The sequence below is a fragment of the Macaca nemestrina genome, chromosome 7 (assembly GCF_043159975.1).
Source record: "Macaca nemestrina isolate mMacNem1 chromosome 7, mMacNem.hap1, whole genome shotgun sequence".
Taxonomy (NCBI): domain Eukaryota; kingdom Metazoa; phylum Chordata; class Mammalia; order Primates; family Cercopithecidae; genus Macaca; species Macaca nemestrina.
In genome coordinates this window covers 28,879,302-28,895,346 of record NC_092131.1, presented here as the reverse complement: position 1 = coordinate 28,895,346, position 16,045 = coordinate 28,879,302, and the positions used below count along the sequence as shown (strand labels likewise).

General features: G+C 39.0%; 1 protein-coding gene across 15 annotated transcripts in view; it reads left to right on the top strand.

The window, feature by feature from the left end:
* LOC105495829 (neurexin 3) overlaps positions 1-16,045 on the top strand; it is a 1,710,602-nt gene that overhangs the window by 814,876 nt on the left and 879,681 nt on the right. For 12 of the 15 annotated variants that reach the window (XM_024797315.2, XM_024797314.2, XM_024797313.2 and 9 more), the window contains 4 exons: positions 280-399; positions 8,812-9,193; positions 10,000-10,190; positions 10,958-11,131. In XM_024797315.2, the coding sequence (XP_024653083.1) occupies positions 280-399; positions 8,812-9,193; positions 10,000-10,190; positions 10,958-11,131 (867 nt within the window). Of the gene's footprint in view, positions 1-279; positions 400-8,811; positions 9,194-9,999; positions 10,191-10,957; positions 11,132-15,664; positions 15,692-16,045 lie in introns of all 15 variants that reach the window. The other 3 variants (XM_011765651.3, XM_011765648.3, XM_011765642.3) reach the window with 1 other exon arrangement.

Here is a 16,045-nt window from a genome sequence, read left to right as displayed (position 1 = left end):
TTACTGCCATTGGCATTTGAAAACCTTATATCTGAGATAAAGGAAGGCGCAATTTTTTTCATTACTGTGCCATTATCCTTTATGTTTGAATTGAGACTTTTGCACATGGGGATTCCTACGGAGAATCCGTTGGATTAGTAAAATTCGAATGGACTTTGGGTGGAATATAATTCCTTGAGTGCTGCTGGCTCATGTGCACCAGTGTGGTTTTGACAGCCCTGATGCATGAACAGTACTTTGAGAATTGATTCTAACTTTGGCACTTACTACCATCCTTAGGCAAAGGACCAGAGACCCTGTATGCAGGGCAGAAGCTCAATGACAATGAGTGGCACACCGTTCGGGTGGTGCGGAGAGGAAAAAGCCTTAAGTTAACCGTGGATGATGATGTGGCTGAGGGTGAGTATGACGATGGTGAAATTTGTCTCTCTTTTCTCTCATGGTCCTCTCAGTCATACAGTAAGCGAACAGTGTTTTGCAAAACCTTTTATTTTGCATAGTAGAAGTCACAAATCGTGTTTTCTGTAGACCAACTCAGGCAAGGCTAAGAAGGTCTTCCTCTGTATTTTACAATCCCTTTTCATCAATGTGCGTTATGGAAATTACCTGCTAACTATAACTACATATTTATGGGTCTCTCTCCTTAGGCATAGAGTATGTGTCTGGAGAACAGATGTAGGGTTCTACAGATCCTTTTATTATTCAGTCATTCAAAAATCACATGTCAATCATCCTCCCATATGCCAATTCCTTCCATCAGTGAGTGAATCACTCTCTAGCAGAAGAGACGGACAAACCAGAAATTCAGAACATTACAGGTAAAGTACTAAAACAGTGCATGATACTTAGAAGGTGCTGAATAAGGTTTGGTTTAATTAATTACTTATTTAATCATTATTAATTATTTATTCTGCACCACACACCATTTTATAAGGCACTGAGAATACAGCAGTGAACAAACAAGCAAATCTTTGGCCTGGTGGAATTTACATTTAAAAGGGTAAGGAAAAAATTAATGCACCCATTCATATGGAAAGAAACATTCAGAGCTCCACACAATCAATAAGTATTTCCTAAGAGTCTGTTGTATGTCAGCAGCATGCTAGAATTGCAGAAGATAAAATGGAGACAGATGAGATTACCTGTTTCCTCAAATAATGAACCAATCAAGCAGAATACATACGGTTCTGGTATTTGAAAATAGGACCAAAATATATAATGAGATTCTAATTTTGGTGGGTGAGATTATAATTTGTCAATCAGAAGACAGAATTACCCATTTGGGCTGGAGAAGTCAGAAGTGGTTTATAAAGGTAGATCTTCAGCCTGAATTTGATGGTGGATGTAATTGATGAAGGCTGAGGTATGAGAGAGACTATCATCAAGTGCCATTTTACATGCTGTATCTTATAAGTCTTCCCTCTCTGATATTCAAGAGCAGGACACATCTATGAAGCAGAATTCTTATCCATATGGAAAAGAAGACTTGGGGCAGCATGGGGTATTACATATAACACTGTTGGCATCAGATGTGGGCCCTGACATTAACTTGCAGGATATTAGGAAAGTTAACATTCCTGAGCCTTGTTAAATGCAGTCAGTGTCCTAAGCCATCTCGATGGTTTCTTCTGTGAATAAAACAGTGAGGGGCCCAGGGGGTCTAATACAATCGTTGCCAATAAAATGTTTTATGCCTTTGGGATAGATACACTAAACCTCTTTTTCCTAATTTCCTCATTTTTAAAATTGAAATTCTGTTATTTCTATGGCCTTTTCCAGCATGAATATTCTGTAATTTGGGATTTTGTGATTTAATTTTATTTTCATGAGCCTGAGTTTCTATACTTCTGGAATCAGGAAATATAGTAAGATACGTATGTGCATGTGCAGGTGTGTGTGTGTAGAGATGGATAGCCTGTGGATTAAGGAAGAGCATCTAGGCACATATCCAGTGCCCAGTAGGCATTAGAAACTGTTAGCTGTGTTAAGCATATCAGCTCCTTTAATCATCTATCATTCACTATAGCCTTTAAAGGTAAGTGTTCGTAATGTCACTTACCTTTTACAGAAAGGAAGCGTGAAACTTTGAGAATGTTGTATAATTAAGCTCCAAATCCATGTTAGTGTGATTCCACAAAATCATTCCGCTTGCTCTACTTCAAAATCCATCATAAGAAAATAATTTGTCTTACAATATGGGAAAAATATAATGGAACGGGTTGGAGTGAGGTGGGGAATGCATTCGCTTATTAAAGTCTCCTGAGAAACTTACAGGAGGTAGACCACAACACTTGACCTGTCCCCCACAAAAACAAAGACAAACAGAACCACCACCACAATTATCCAAAACACTTCCGTTACACACAGACATAACTTAGAAGTGGGAGATGAAGTTCCTGGTCTACATGTCTGAAGCATAAATTTGCATTCTGAAATGAACATTTTAAAAGAGATGTACAAATGGTTACACTAGGTAGCGCCCACAGCCAACCTGAATTAATTATTCAAGAACTGTATCAACTGTTGGTGCATCTGGATCCTGCAAAGGCCCTGGTAATAAGTCACACATCTCTTGCTCACTCCTCTGGGCTTGTCTCTGAAGGGTGACGGGATTCACAGCCGCTTCTGAAAAGCAGCCACTAGATGGCGACCTCACCCTGATCTCTCCTGACAGTGAGTTCCTTTCATTTTCCCTGGAAAATAAATACTCCAAAAGTATAGTCATAAAAAACGACAGAGCTGAGGGTACTGTAATGTGTCTCTCTCAGTCATTATTCTTTTATGAAAACTTTGGAATAAAGGTATTTGTAAATTGCACTTTCTTTTACCACTAATAATTAAAAAGCAGGGCTAAGTCGCGAAATGCCGTTATCCAGTAATTTGATTTTTTGAAATTAATGAAACTTTCATTTTCAGAGATGTCCCCTCCCCCACCCCCTGAACTTCACTGCTGGTGGAAGAAAGCAGCCAGGAGGATAAAGAAATTTGGGAGAGGAAAAGGGCTGTTTTGCTTATGAGCTACAATCTTGGATTGCTTTTTACAGTGATAAGGGGTTGGGAAATTTTAATTTTTATTCACAGAAGTCATAAAATCAGCCAATGAAACTAAAATACCCACAGTCCTCAAGTTATTAAGTACTATCTCATTGGCTTATTTAGTAATCCCTTTAATGTTCTCTAAGACCCCCCAGTGTGTCCAATTTCAACTAGTTTATAGAAATGATGCAAAGAATAGGTCTGACTCACAAGAAATCAAAAGCAAGGATAGAAATAGTCCTCAACCTTGTGTTTATCATTTATTGTAATGTGATTGTATTCTTGGAAAAGCATTAAGTTCGGTTGACAATTAATAATAATGGATTGATCTATGTTTCTATTATTAAGAATACATTACTATACCAAGCATAACTTGAGTTATACTCCTCAGAATTGGGGCCTAATGCTGCATGAACTGCTTCCTCTGCCTAGAACTTCTTGCTAGTACAAAAACTTACCCTTGCTAATATAAAAAATTGACTACACTGGTTTTTGCTGACTTTTCCCGTCCTTATCTACATAGCATATATAGCAGCAAGCTGTACAAAGTCATTTTGCAAATTTTTCCATTTAAAATGTATTTCTCATAGTAATTTTTAAAAACTTGATAAAACGGAATTGAGGAGTGTTAGGTCAAACAAAATGAAATGGAGTTCTTTATTGCAAGGCTTATTAGGAGACTTTAATAAGCTAATGTACATTGCAAATCATTGATAAGTATGCAGTATTTGCTAATTTTTGGGGCGGTGGTTCCAGAAACTTTTTTTAATAAAGCATTTTATACCATACTTACACACTTTTAAAAATTGCTGATATTATGGAGAAAGGGATGTGGGACCAGTAGAGCTAGGCAATTGTGGACAAAATATGAAGATTCTTTACTGGTACTCTATAAGTCTTCGTTTTCTTAACTTCTCTCCTCAAGTCTGGGAGCCATGAAAGGTCAGTTTGCTTCCTCTCAGCATTTCCCATTATTATTCTTTTTTGCTGAGCTCTTAGTTTTGGCCAGGAACCTCATGTGTAGAAATGGTGAGGACCCGAGCCTTGACCCCAAAGCAAATGTCTCAAGCACAAGCCCCTCCCCCGGGAGTTAGGAAAGCTGGTTGTGCTCAGACCCCTCTGGTAGCCACTGTGGGACATACGGAAGACACAAGAGGTGGCTTCTACTTAAAAAGAGCCCATATTCTCACCAAAAAAAAAAAAAAAAAAAAAAGAGAGAAAAATAATAAGTGAAAAGAACATGATTCAATCATTTCAGGGGAAGGGAGGGAAATGAATGTGGCATAATTAGCAGTAGCGCAGTTTAAGCCATAGGTACTCTATGAAGTACTTCACATGAATTGATACATTTAACCCTGCTAACTTCGTGCCTGTTTTACAGATGGGAATCTGAGGCATAGAAAAATCCAATAACTCCCCCAAGGTAACCCAGTGAAGAAGTCTTGGAGGCAGAAGGCAAAGTCAGGCAGTATAGCCCTGGACTCTCCATGCTCATGCACTAGATGCTGTTGCTTCATAGGAATAGGAAGCTACAGCTTGAACGTGGCCAGAATTTTCCATAAGTATACATCCTTCATCACTCTAAGTGCTGGTTTGTGGACTGCTTGTTGGCCATCAGTGAAATATGGAAGTGAATGTGTGACAAGGAGGCAAGGCAACATTGCTGCTTTAGGGAAGGTGCTGGATATATTACCCATGAATTAGATGGAGTGACATTCTGATACTGGGCCATAGGGAAGAAATAAGAACTCCTTACAACAGCTTCTGCATGAAAATTTCACCAGTTAAATTCTACCTACTGCTTTTCTTGGGCAACGATGTGAGGAATAAGTCAAACCTTTTTTCCAAAGACAGTTCATTGTACTAATAAAGATATGGGCTTTGGAATTAGCAGATCTGAGTTCAATGTAGGGGTCTACCATTTACCTGCGTGAATCTTGATCAAACTGCTTAACCTCTACAAGATAAATGTCCTAACCTCTAAAGCAAGAGAAAGATACTTATCTACAATTTTATTGTGATAATGACATTTCATAGTGATTATGCAGTATTTAGCACACTGCCTGCCTTATATGGAATTTTCAGTAGTCTTGGTTTTGCCTTGTTATCTTTCTCCCCAGTTACTTCTCTTTCCCCTGAACTTTGAAAGAAGCTGCTGTGAAGTATGAATATATTTGCCCCTTAAGTGGAAAGGAGGTTCAGTTTGCAGACAGCATTCAGAGGAGATGAGTGAAAGGTTTATGTCACTACTATTGATTAAATGGCACACAGATTTTAAAAAACGTATTTTGTTAATTTGGCATGGGTTTCAAACTTTCAGCAATTGCTCATGCTTTGCCCGGGTGCAATAATATACTTATTTTTTGAAGTCTCCATCAACAAAGGAATAAGTTCCTTTAGCACACCGTGAAGCCAATTAATTTATTTATTTATTTATTTATTTATTTATTTATTTATTTCCCAGATGGAGTCTCGCTTTGTTGCCCAGGCTGGAGTGCAGTGGCATGATCTCAGCTCACTGCAAGCTGTGCCTCCCGGGTTCAAGCAATTCTCCTGCCTTTGCCTCCTAAGTAGCTGGGCGCATGCCACCATGCCAGGCTAATTTTTTTGTAGTTTTAATAGAGATAGTGTTTCACCATGTTAGCCAGGAAGGTCTCGATCTCCTGACCTCATGATCCACCTGCCTCGACCTCCCAAGCAAATTCCTTTTCTAATTTGATTCCACATGGCCTTCTCCCCATCCCCTAGCCAACTCTTAGTTGCGGCTTCTGTGTGAGTTGTCGTGAACTCTCAGTTTGTGTTCCTGGGCTAAGCTCTTAAATCTACCATTAACTTTACTTCTTATACTTATCCACATCCACGCTCAGTCTCTCTGCTATCTCCTATCTCATTAAACACTTTTGTTTGCTGTAAAAAATTAATTTTCTAGTGAGCAGAATTTCCCAACCCCTCAATCCGGGAGGTCAATTCATCCAGAATTTCTCTGAAAGCTCTCAACTTGACTTTAAAATTGTATCTTCAGATTCCTTATGGAACCCCAGTCTTCACCAGAGATTCTCCATTCTCACTTCTTAGTTCTCATCTTAGGTTTTTCTTTTTCTTTGTAAAATAAGAATTAGCATGACTAGCAGCATCATCATAGTTCAGTTTCTCTGTTTCCATGGCTATTGACTATGACTCCCCATCCCCATCATTTTCCAGCCCAGCTCCCCATCCTGGTAGGAGTAGCTATAGCCAATTTGACAGTAGATGTTTCTTTCAGTCACTCTATTAATTTAGAGCATGTGAATGTAGGTTATCTTGCTTTGCATTTTCACAACCGGTCTGATTTTTAGCACTAAGCAATTTTATTTCCTAGTTATTTGTTAGCAGATTTATGTTGCATTTTGATATTTATATTTAAGTTAACCAACATCTTTTTTTCTTATATTAAGAGAGTGATTTGTCACTAGTTGTCAAAACACCACATAGAAGCTCATAACATGTAAATCTAATTTTTGTGCTTATAGGGAATATGAGAAATTTTATTTTTATACTTTAGAGACAGTGTCTTGCTGTGTTACCTAGGCTGGAGTGCAGCCTCAAACTCCTGGGCTCCAGTGATCCTCCTACCTTAGCCTCCTGAGTAGCTAGCACTATAGGTACACACCTCTATGCCTGGCTAATATTTTCTTTTAATTTGTAGACACTAGGTCTTGCTATATTGCCCAGGCTGGTCTTGAACTTCTAGCCTCAAGCAATCTTTCTGTCTCAGCCTCCCAAAGTGCTGGGATTACAGGCATGAGCCATTGTCTCCAGCCAATTCTTTAAATTAGGTCTGAGTTTTTTTCCAAAGAGATAAAATCAATATTGAGCACTTAAGGGTATGGTCTGGTTTAGTCTCCCAGACATTAAAGTTTAAGAGACCTAAGGAAATACAGTCCTCCGTTTTTTTGTCACTGGAATTCTGAGCCAGTAGAGAAAATATTACAATGAGGATGGAAGGCAAATATCATTTAAATTAGTAATAACACACATTAATAGTATTGCTTATACCCACTGAACTTCAGAATTAGACAGAATTGCCCACTTGAATAGTAGTTCAGAACTGGGCAGGCATCCTTTGTGGAAAAAAGGATTGCTCCTGTAACACCCGTTCTATGGATGCATGCAGTAGAATGGACATTTCTGAAGGCAGCTTGCTCCAGCAGAGAGAAACAGGAGATGTCAGGGACTGAGCTAAGCATACACAGCTTATCTTTGCAGATTATCCTTAATATTTCTGATTATGTCACTTCTTCAGGAAAGTTGTTAAAGAGAAAATAAAGACATGCTATCAGCCTTGCTAGTGGAGTTTCTTCGATGTAGAAGGTAACAAGAAGAGAGGACAGGAAGAAAGAATTCCCCCTCTAATGCTTGGCAGTAGAACATGGTTTGTTATGTTTTAACATGATTTTTCTGTATAAATGTTGAGGAAGCCAGTTTCTACTCTGGCCACATTAATGATGTTTTTCTTTATTTTGTTGTTAAAATTTCCAGTCTCTTTGTATTTATTTCAAGCCCCCCTTGTCCCCTCTACCCTAGTCACTCACCACTTCTAAGTAAAATAGGTAATGAAAGTTCTAAATAGTTAGTTTGTATCAGCTGAAGATACTTCCCTTGTGAATGTCAGAAACCCAACTCAAATGCTTTCAGCATGAAAGGGAGTCTATTGCCACACAGTTTGAAAAAGCCCAGAGGTGCCTGGCTTGATCCAGAGTCTCAAAGGACAGCACAAATATTATTTGTGCTGATTCGCTTCGTTTTGTAATTGTCTTCTGGGTTGCTAGTCCTCTGATCCCTCTGATTATCTTACAGCCTCCAGGAACTCGAAGCTTTCTTCTTACCCCTCCAGCAATCCTTGCTTGCAAGAGCTCTGGAGCTGAACGTGGCTGGGCTGGCTTGAGTTGTTGCCAGTTCTAAGGGTGGTGCCTAAATCAATCACAAGAGAATCACCTTGGAGCTTGTTAGAAATGCAGATTCTCAAGCCTTACTCCAGACTTTTGAATTCTAAACTCTGAGGGTCTAAGCCCCCCAGGTGATTCTGATACACCCTAAAGTGTGATGACCAGTTTTTTAGTCTGTAGTCCAAAGTCTGTGACAGTTAGGGGGGTAAAATACATTGAGTGGTCTAGGCTGAGTAGCTTGATTAGGGTCAACTTTATCCAGTCCAGGTGGTTGAAAGGTCGAGAGGGGTGGGTAGCTTCCTAAAAAAAAAAAATTACATTTTATTATAAGATAAAGTAACAGTTGCTGGGCAGGTGAAGTCAACTGATACTCTATAACAGAACCCTTCCCACAAGTACTAGGTGGTGAGTTATCACGAGAAAAAAATACTTGGTAGTGAATGCCCAAGACTTGTTTGCTGTGTCTTTACAAGGGTCAGAGCAAAAAGACCTCTCTTCTTATAGTATGTATTAGTGTCCAGTGATTCTCCTAAATGGAGAATACCAATAATTTTATCCTTTAGCCTGGGTTACTCATGACCTCATATTTCCCCTTACATGATAAGCCGTGCTGAGCAGCAGCATGAGAGCATGGGATTCAGGACATGTAATTTGGGCAACACTAGTCCTCAGTGCCCTGATTGAGGCCAAGTAAGGTATCTACCATATTGAATATTTGGTTTTCTGGAACTCACCCAAGAAAACTGAATATTCTGTGTGGAAATGAGTTACACCCAAAAAATATACTTGAGGGTGCTGTGCTGAATGATGGTAACTTTTTCTGTTTGTACCTCATTTACAATTTCCACAGGTACAATGGTGGGAGACCATACCCGTTTGGAGTTCCACAACATTGAAACAGGAATCATGACTGAGAAACGTTACATCTCCGTTGTCCCTTCCAGCTTCATTGGCCATCTGCAGAGCCTCATGTTTAATGGCCTTCTCTACATTGACTTGTGCAAAAATGGTGACATTGATTATTGTGAGCTGAAGGCTCGTTTTGGACTGAGGAACATCATCGCCGACCCTGTCACCTTTAAGACCAAGAGCAGCTACCTGAGCCTTGCCACCCTTCAGGCTTATACCTCCATGCACCTCTTCTTCCAGTTCAAGACCACCTCACCAGATGGCTTCATTCTCTTCAATAGTGGTGATGGCAATGACTTCATTGCAGTTGAGCTTGTAAAGGGGTAAGTAGAAGGGATCATGACTTATGTTGGACACCTTTAATCTGCTGAAGCTCTACATAAAATATAGGCATAAAAATAACTTGTCTATTCTACTCCCTACCCTCCATTCCTGACATTCCAGCATCTTCCTTGATTAAATAGATCCGTAAAATTATTAGGTCTGAAAAGGAGAGAGACTCGTGCTTTAATTTAAAGGTCTTCCACTAACTCAACACTAACAGACTTTTTACTATGAAATCTAGCCCTTTAAAACTATAGAAGTAAAGCTTATTTTTGCAAAAGAGGACTATGATTTGTGTTGCATCTAATCCTTGAGTATTGCTAACTACAACCACCCAATTTATAACAAAAGATGAAACATAGATATTTTTAATCCTACCATTAGCCCATATATGCAAGTTTTTAGAAGTTGCCGTTTCTTCAAGACATTTTACTACCATGTATTAGAAAACAGTCAAAACAAAAAACAAAAACAAAAACAGATTAATGGTTGACTATGAACTTAAAGGTCACCCCCTTGCGTTTTGTAGTGTACAACCTGTGCTACTTTGAATCTGCAGAGTATTACTAGGTAGTGTTAATGAAATGGACTCGATGAGTATGGAATTAAAGTGAAGCATGATAGAATAAAATCTGACTATTCTTGTAATCTCATATCAAGATTTAAATTATTCCTGCATTATGCCAGTTTAGCATGGGGGATTTGAAGCCCTCTGTCAGTTACACACACATAGCCATTAAACCACTTCAGGGATTTTCCAATTATTGGGTGTTTTTTTTTTTTTTTTTTTTTTTCCTCTTCCTAGGTATATACACTACGTTTTTGACCTCGGAAACGGTCCCAATGTGATCAAAGGCAACAGTGATCGCCCCCTGAATGACAACCAGTGGCACAATGTCGTCATCACTCGGGACAATAGTAACACTCATAGCCTGAAAGTGGACACCAAAGTGGTCACTCAGGTTATCAATGGTGCCAAAAACCTGGATTTGAAAGGTAAACCCTGTAAAGAAGTTTAGTTTTTAATAGAGCTTTTCTTACAATAGATAGACTGTTTCCAGAGGCAAACCACAGGTTCGGAGTGCCATGTGTTTTTGATACATCATCCATATCCTGTTTTAACAATGTTGAATTATTCTGTAATGCAATTTATTCTGTTTTCGCTTAGACGACTCATCAAGGAATGTTTCATTTTCTCTGATAACCTTGGGAATGTCATGCTGTGGGGGCTGAGTGGTGACAGGATAATTGGCAAAGTGTGGGAGGGGCCGTAATACAGAGGAAGGAATATAGGCTTTGGAATTTCAGCTGAATCATTTAATGTCTGGTGTCATGGGTAAAATGTGTTCGCCCTTGTTCAGCTTACATTTACTTTTCTTTGCAAAATGAAGATGATAATTGTTAGTTTCTCTGTAGGTTGTTAGAAGTTTTGATGAAATGTCTGTAAAACCCTCAGCATATTATTGGTAACAAGCACATGAAAAGCACTCAATAAATGCTTGCTTTGTTGACAGTATTGTTAATCTTTACTCCATTTATGATGATTAAATTTTTGAGATGATATATGTAAAATGAATGACACGTAATAAATGTTGGTTTCCTTTTTTTGCAGGATAGAAACTCTGGTGCTTATCTCATTTATGCTGTTTTCCCCCCAGCTGTCTTATCCCTTATCTGATGAATTATCTCAAGTGTATCAAACTAGTTGACATAGTCAACACATCCTTTACTCATTCTCTTTTGCTACTGACTTTCCTTTCCAGGTGATCTCTACATGGCTGGTCTGGCCCAAGGCATGTACAGCAACCTCCCAAAGCTTGTGGCCTCTCGAGATGGGTTTCAGGGCTGTCTGGCATCAGTGGACTTGAATGGACGCCTGCCAGACCTCATCAATGATGCCCTTCATCGGAGCGGACAGATCGAGCGTGGCTGTGAAGGTACAACCTATTTTTTTTTTCTTGTTAAGCTACAGCCTTGTTGCAAGCACCAACCCTCTTTGCTGCCTCTGCCAGTGCCTCCTTCCTCAGTTGACCAGTCCTGTCTCATTCTCATTTGCCATGTGACATTGCATCACCATCAGTGTCCTCTTGTCACCGGTTTAGTATGTCAAGACATGTGCCACAGGCTCCAGGAATGTATGTTGGCAGATGTTTTCTGAGTATCACATACTTGCCAATAGAAATAATAAAAAACAAAACTTCCCTGGCATTGACATCAGGCTTCTTCCAGTGTGTACCTTGGCTTCCAGAATGGCTGAAAGAGCACTGGGGACTTTTATTTATACTTTAATACGTGATGAGGGGAAACCAGAGATTTTATGTAGGTGTCACTAATTAATAAAATGTGTCTTATTTTGGCTGGTAGTGACTGCATTATTTAATGCAAATCTAGTAGGTGATAGGAAAACGATGTCCAAATGCCATGATGATGGAAGGGAACTAACATTTATTAAGTACTTACTAGTTATCAGGCATTGTTAGGCAGTTCTTTAGTGTGGTATAATGGAACATTATGGGCTTTGATGTTAGAAAGACCTGGATTCAGCTCCAGGTAGTAGCTCTTGTTAGCTATGTGACATTTGGAAGGTGATGTAACGTCTCTAAGCTATATCTTTCTTAACTATAAAAGAGGGCAATAAAACTTACCTTGAATGTAAGGAAATCAGAAATACATATAAAATGCCTGATATGTGGTAGGTACTCTATAAATGGTAGGATTATTGTTTACAAATAGTATTTTATGTCAAACATCTAATAATACTGCATGTCTACCCATGCAGCACAATAAACCATGCTCAGCCTGTTCCTATAGATGATCCACTGTCTCTTGAGATATTAAATGAATTTTACAGGTCTTCCTGAATCCAGCAATTCTTTGCAGTGTAAACAATCTAGTTTTAACCAGCAGATGGCAGAAGTGAACAGATTCAGCCTTCCCTAGTAGCCTTGGGTTGGCTGAAAACATGACTCTTACCTCACTTGAAAGGCAAAGAAGTTGCCTGACCGAGGATCTATGTAATTATTTCCTTTTGTTCTTTTTGAGCCTTTTGGTTGAGCCTTATGGTCCTGTGTTTGTGCAATATATTGTGTTTCCTTGTATCAGTTGTTAATTTACCACATCAAATCTGTTCATTCCTCTTCTGTGTTCAACTTCATGTATCACTTCTGTTCTTAAACAGCTTCCATCTGGGTTCACTCATTGTCATAAAGCACACTTTTATAAAAGCTTCCTGTCAGCTTCTCAGGCTGACTTGATGTTATGGAAATTGTTTCCCTTTGCCTGAGAGTTATTTTTGTGTTTTGCGCTAGTAATAAGAGTATTCATTCCTATAACCCACTCCATTTTTCCTTTATCCAGAAATATTTCTTAAATTCTCTTGGCCAAATATGGTGTTTGTAGTATGTTGTGTGTGTGTGTGTGTGTGTGTGTGTGTGTGTGTAAAGGGACAGGAGGTTGGGAATCACTAAGCCCTTAAAGCAGCCATTTTGCTCCTAGAAATGAACAATTTCAATCAAGGATTTTTGTCTCCTTGGCTTGCTTTTAGTTCTTTTGTGTATTAAAGGGCAATCCTGGGATAGATGTAGCATTTGGAATTAAATTGAATATAGTAGTTTAGAAGATTGTGGAATGGCAGTAATTCCATTTATCCTGGAATAATTAATCATATGAAGTCAAATCACAATATAAGAGCACATATTAGAAAGCATAAGATACTGGTCAAATGTTACATATTTTTTTATCATGCCATCAGTTCTTCAGATTGAAAAGTTAACAGGAATCATCCATTAAACTCTATGTCAGGGTGGCCCAATAGATATATATGTAACACATGCAATTATAAATTTCCTAGTAGCTACATTTTAAAAAGGTGTAAAGTAAGGTCAAATTTATTGTAATTTTGTATTTTATTCAACTTAACAAAATATATCCAAAATATTATTTCAGAATGTAATCAAGATAAAATTATCAATATTTCACACTTTTTTTTTTCATATTAAGCCTCTAAACTTGAGTGTGCATTTTATACTTGCAGTACACCTCAACCCAGGGGCTACATGCATTTAAAGTGCTCAATACACATGTCAATGGCTGCTGTATTGATAGTACAGGTATACAGAATATAAAAAGGTGTAAATAAATAAAGCTATAGTATTGGATTAAAAGGAGGTCTAAGCTTTATAAAAGGGTACTAAAACATATAATATAAAGGGAAAATGACCTGACTTAAGAGAGTTTTAAGAGAAGCAGTAAGAGCATCAGCAAAAAGAAATTACATAACGAGTTGGGGAAAATGTCCCTATCCCTACGTACAGCTCTATGTGCAGTTTGGCATTACTCATCACATGCATTACAGAGGGCTCCGACCTTCTTCTGAGTATGGTTGATTGTTCAAGACCGGATATTGTGGCTTGATGGCTCCACCATCTGAATCTATGGTGAGTCCCATGAGCCTAATAGCACTGCACTCTATTGCCATGGAGATAATTACAACGGTTACCCACTGAGCATTATGCCTACCCCGCTGGGTGGGATGAAGTGGAGGGTGAGTGCTGAGGGAAGAAAGTCCTTGTTGATTGTACACAAATGACTTAGATAATTAGCCTAAGTGGCCAGGAAAAATGGCCCAAAGTGGGTTAAGGCATAAATTACTGTCATTGGAAGTTTGTACCACTGTGAGTAAGCCCTTGCAAGAGATCCCAGGAGCATTTTAGGGTTCTGTGTAAGATGGTGGGGAGGTAAAGAGAGAGTGCAAAACACTGGAGAGGCTGCAAAAGGGCATGATTTGTATCCTGAATCTCTTGTGTAGAGCATGAGACCCCCAAGAAGGTCTTTGAGCGTTAGGTAGTATGAGGACCACAGGAAACAGAACACATTTCTTAATTTATCATTTCTTTTGTATAGAATAGTAAACAAGTAGGGGATGAGGTTTTATAACTAAGAACTAAGACCAGGATCTCCTCAAGATGTGTTATATTCTAGCAAATCTAGAATACACAGATAAACATATTTATATACACACACACAGAGAAATAGATAAATATCTGTATCTATCTACATTTAATATATGTTTCCATCAAAGTCATCGACAATGACACTTTAAGATCCCTAGTTAGTAAATGTATTACCTTCCCTATTATATCAGACACATGACAGCAGGTAAAATAAAAGGTGAAAGAGTCCAAAATTATTTTTATTTATTTTATTGATTGATTGACTGATTGAGATGGAGTTTCGCTCTTGTTACCCAGGCTGGAATGCAGTGGCGTGATCTTAGCTCACTGCAACCTCTACCTCCCAGCTTCAAGCGATTCTCCTGCCTCAGCCTCCCGAGTAGCTGGGATTACAGGTGCCCACCACCATACCTGACTAATTTTTGTATTTTCAGTAGAGATGGGGTTTTACCATGTTGGCCAGGCTGGTCTCGAACTCTTGACCTCAGGTTATCCACCAGCCTCTGCCTCCCAAAGTGCTAGCAAAATTATTTAAAAACATAGTAATTTACTACTCTTCAGCTCTCAAGCATGAGTAGCAAAAAGGAAAAAATTCTTGAAACTAATATTTGATTTTATGTCTCTGATAGATGCAAAATGTATAATTTAGATATGAAGTGCAATTTCTGGGCAACTCCTAGTCAACATTTAGTTGTAACTTGATACCTCTCAATTTAAGCTAGGGTTGTTTTTTTTTTTTTTTTTTTTTTTTTTTTTTTTAAATCATACCTGATTTAATACTTGACTGGTAAATGTATCTTCCTATATAGAGGCCAGCTTTGCTGCAGAGGCCAAGGCATGATCAGCTAGAAATGTGGTTTAACAATTGCAGATGATAAACATCTGAAAGAAATACACGTGCTTTGTTTTGAAACTGGCATGAATAAATAAAAATGACATTAATCTGGTGCCCTTTTGCCCACAACTATTTGGGTTTGGATATATTTTTAAAATTAAACAAATTGAGATTTTTGGTGTTCCCAAATCACCATGATCCAAATGTCTAATTCTGGTGCCAAATTCCTGGGTGGCATTTGCAAGAGGGCACAAGGGGTACACTCAAGTGACTCTTCCATGCTCAGCTCCTAATGTTTAGAATTGTTTCTGTGGGCTCCATCTGATTGCACACACGTGTCTTTCAGTCTGACCATGCACTCCCCGAGGTTGGCTGTGGATGTGAGAAGGCTCTTGTTGCCTGTTTTGCCTGTGCTTTGTCAAGTCTGATGCGCCCCTGCCCTGCTCTGCTGACTTGGCTCTGAGGAGGCCGGCTCTGTCCCTAGTCTGCGCGTCCACCCTGCCCCAATCCCCATCCCCGTCTTTGCTGTCTCTGGTGAACCTGTAGAGCATTTCAATTGTCTGTCTGAGTGATGTTGGTTATGCAGATTGCGTTTTCATTTCTGTAATGTTATCCTGGTTTATTCTACCTCTTACTAACCTCTGGTTATTGTTTTCGCTTTTTCTGTTCTTTTGCTAACAAAGTTGCGTTGACCAAAGCTGACCTGCAAGGTAGAGAAGGTTCTTGTTCCCATTACCACTTTGGACTGAAAGATGCCCTGTGTAACCCTTGGTATCTTTTCTTTAGAGATCTTCAAGCTGTCACACCTCTTGGACAGCAGCAATTGTGGGGAGGTGGCTGAACCCTGTGTTCTTCTGAAAGGGTGACAGATAACCCAGATCAATGCATGAAAAATAGCTATCAAGAGGAGACCTCATGGGGAAAGAAACATGATTCCATTTTGGGGAGGTACCAAAGAGGTTTGACAGCATCCCATACTGTGACTACCCACAAGCACATTAATTTACTCTGGAAATGTGAATACCTCTCCAAGCAGTTGCCATGGAGGGGTTGGCTCCTCTTAA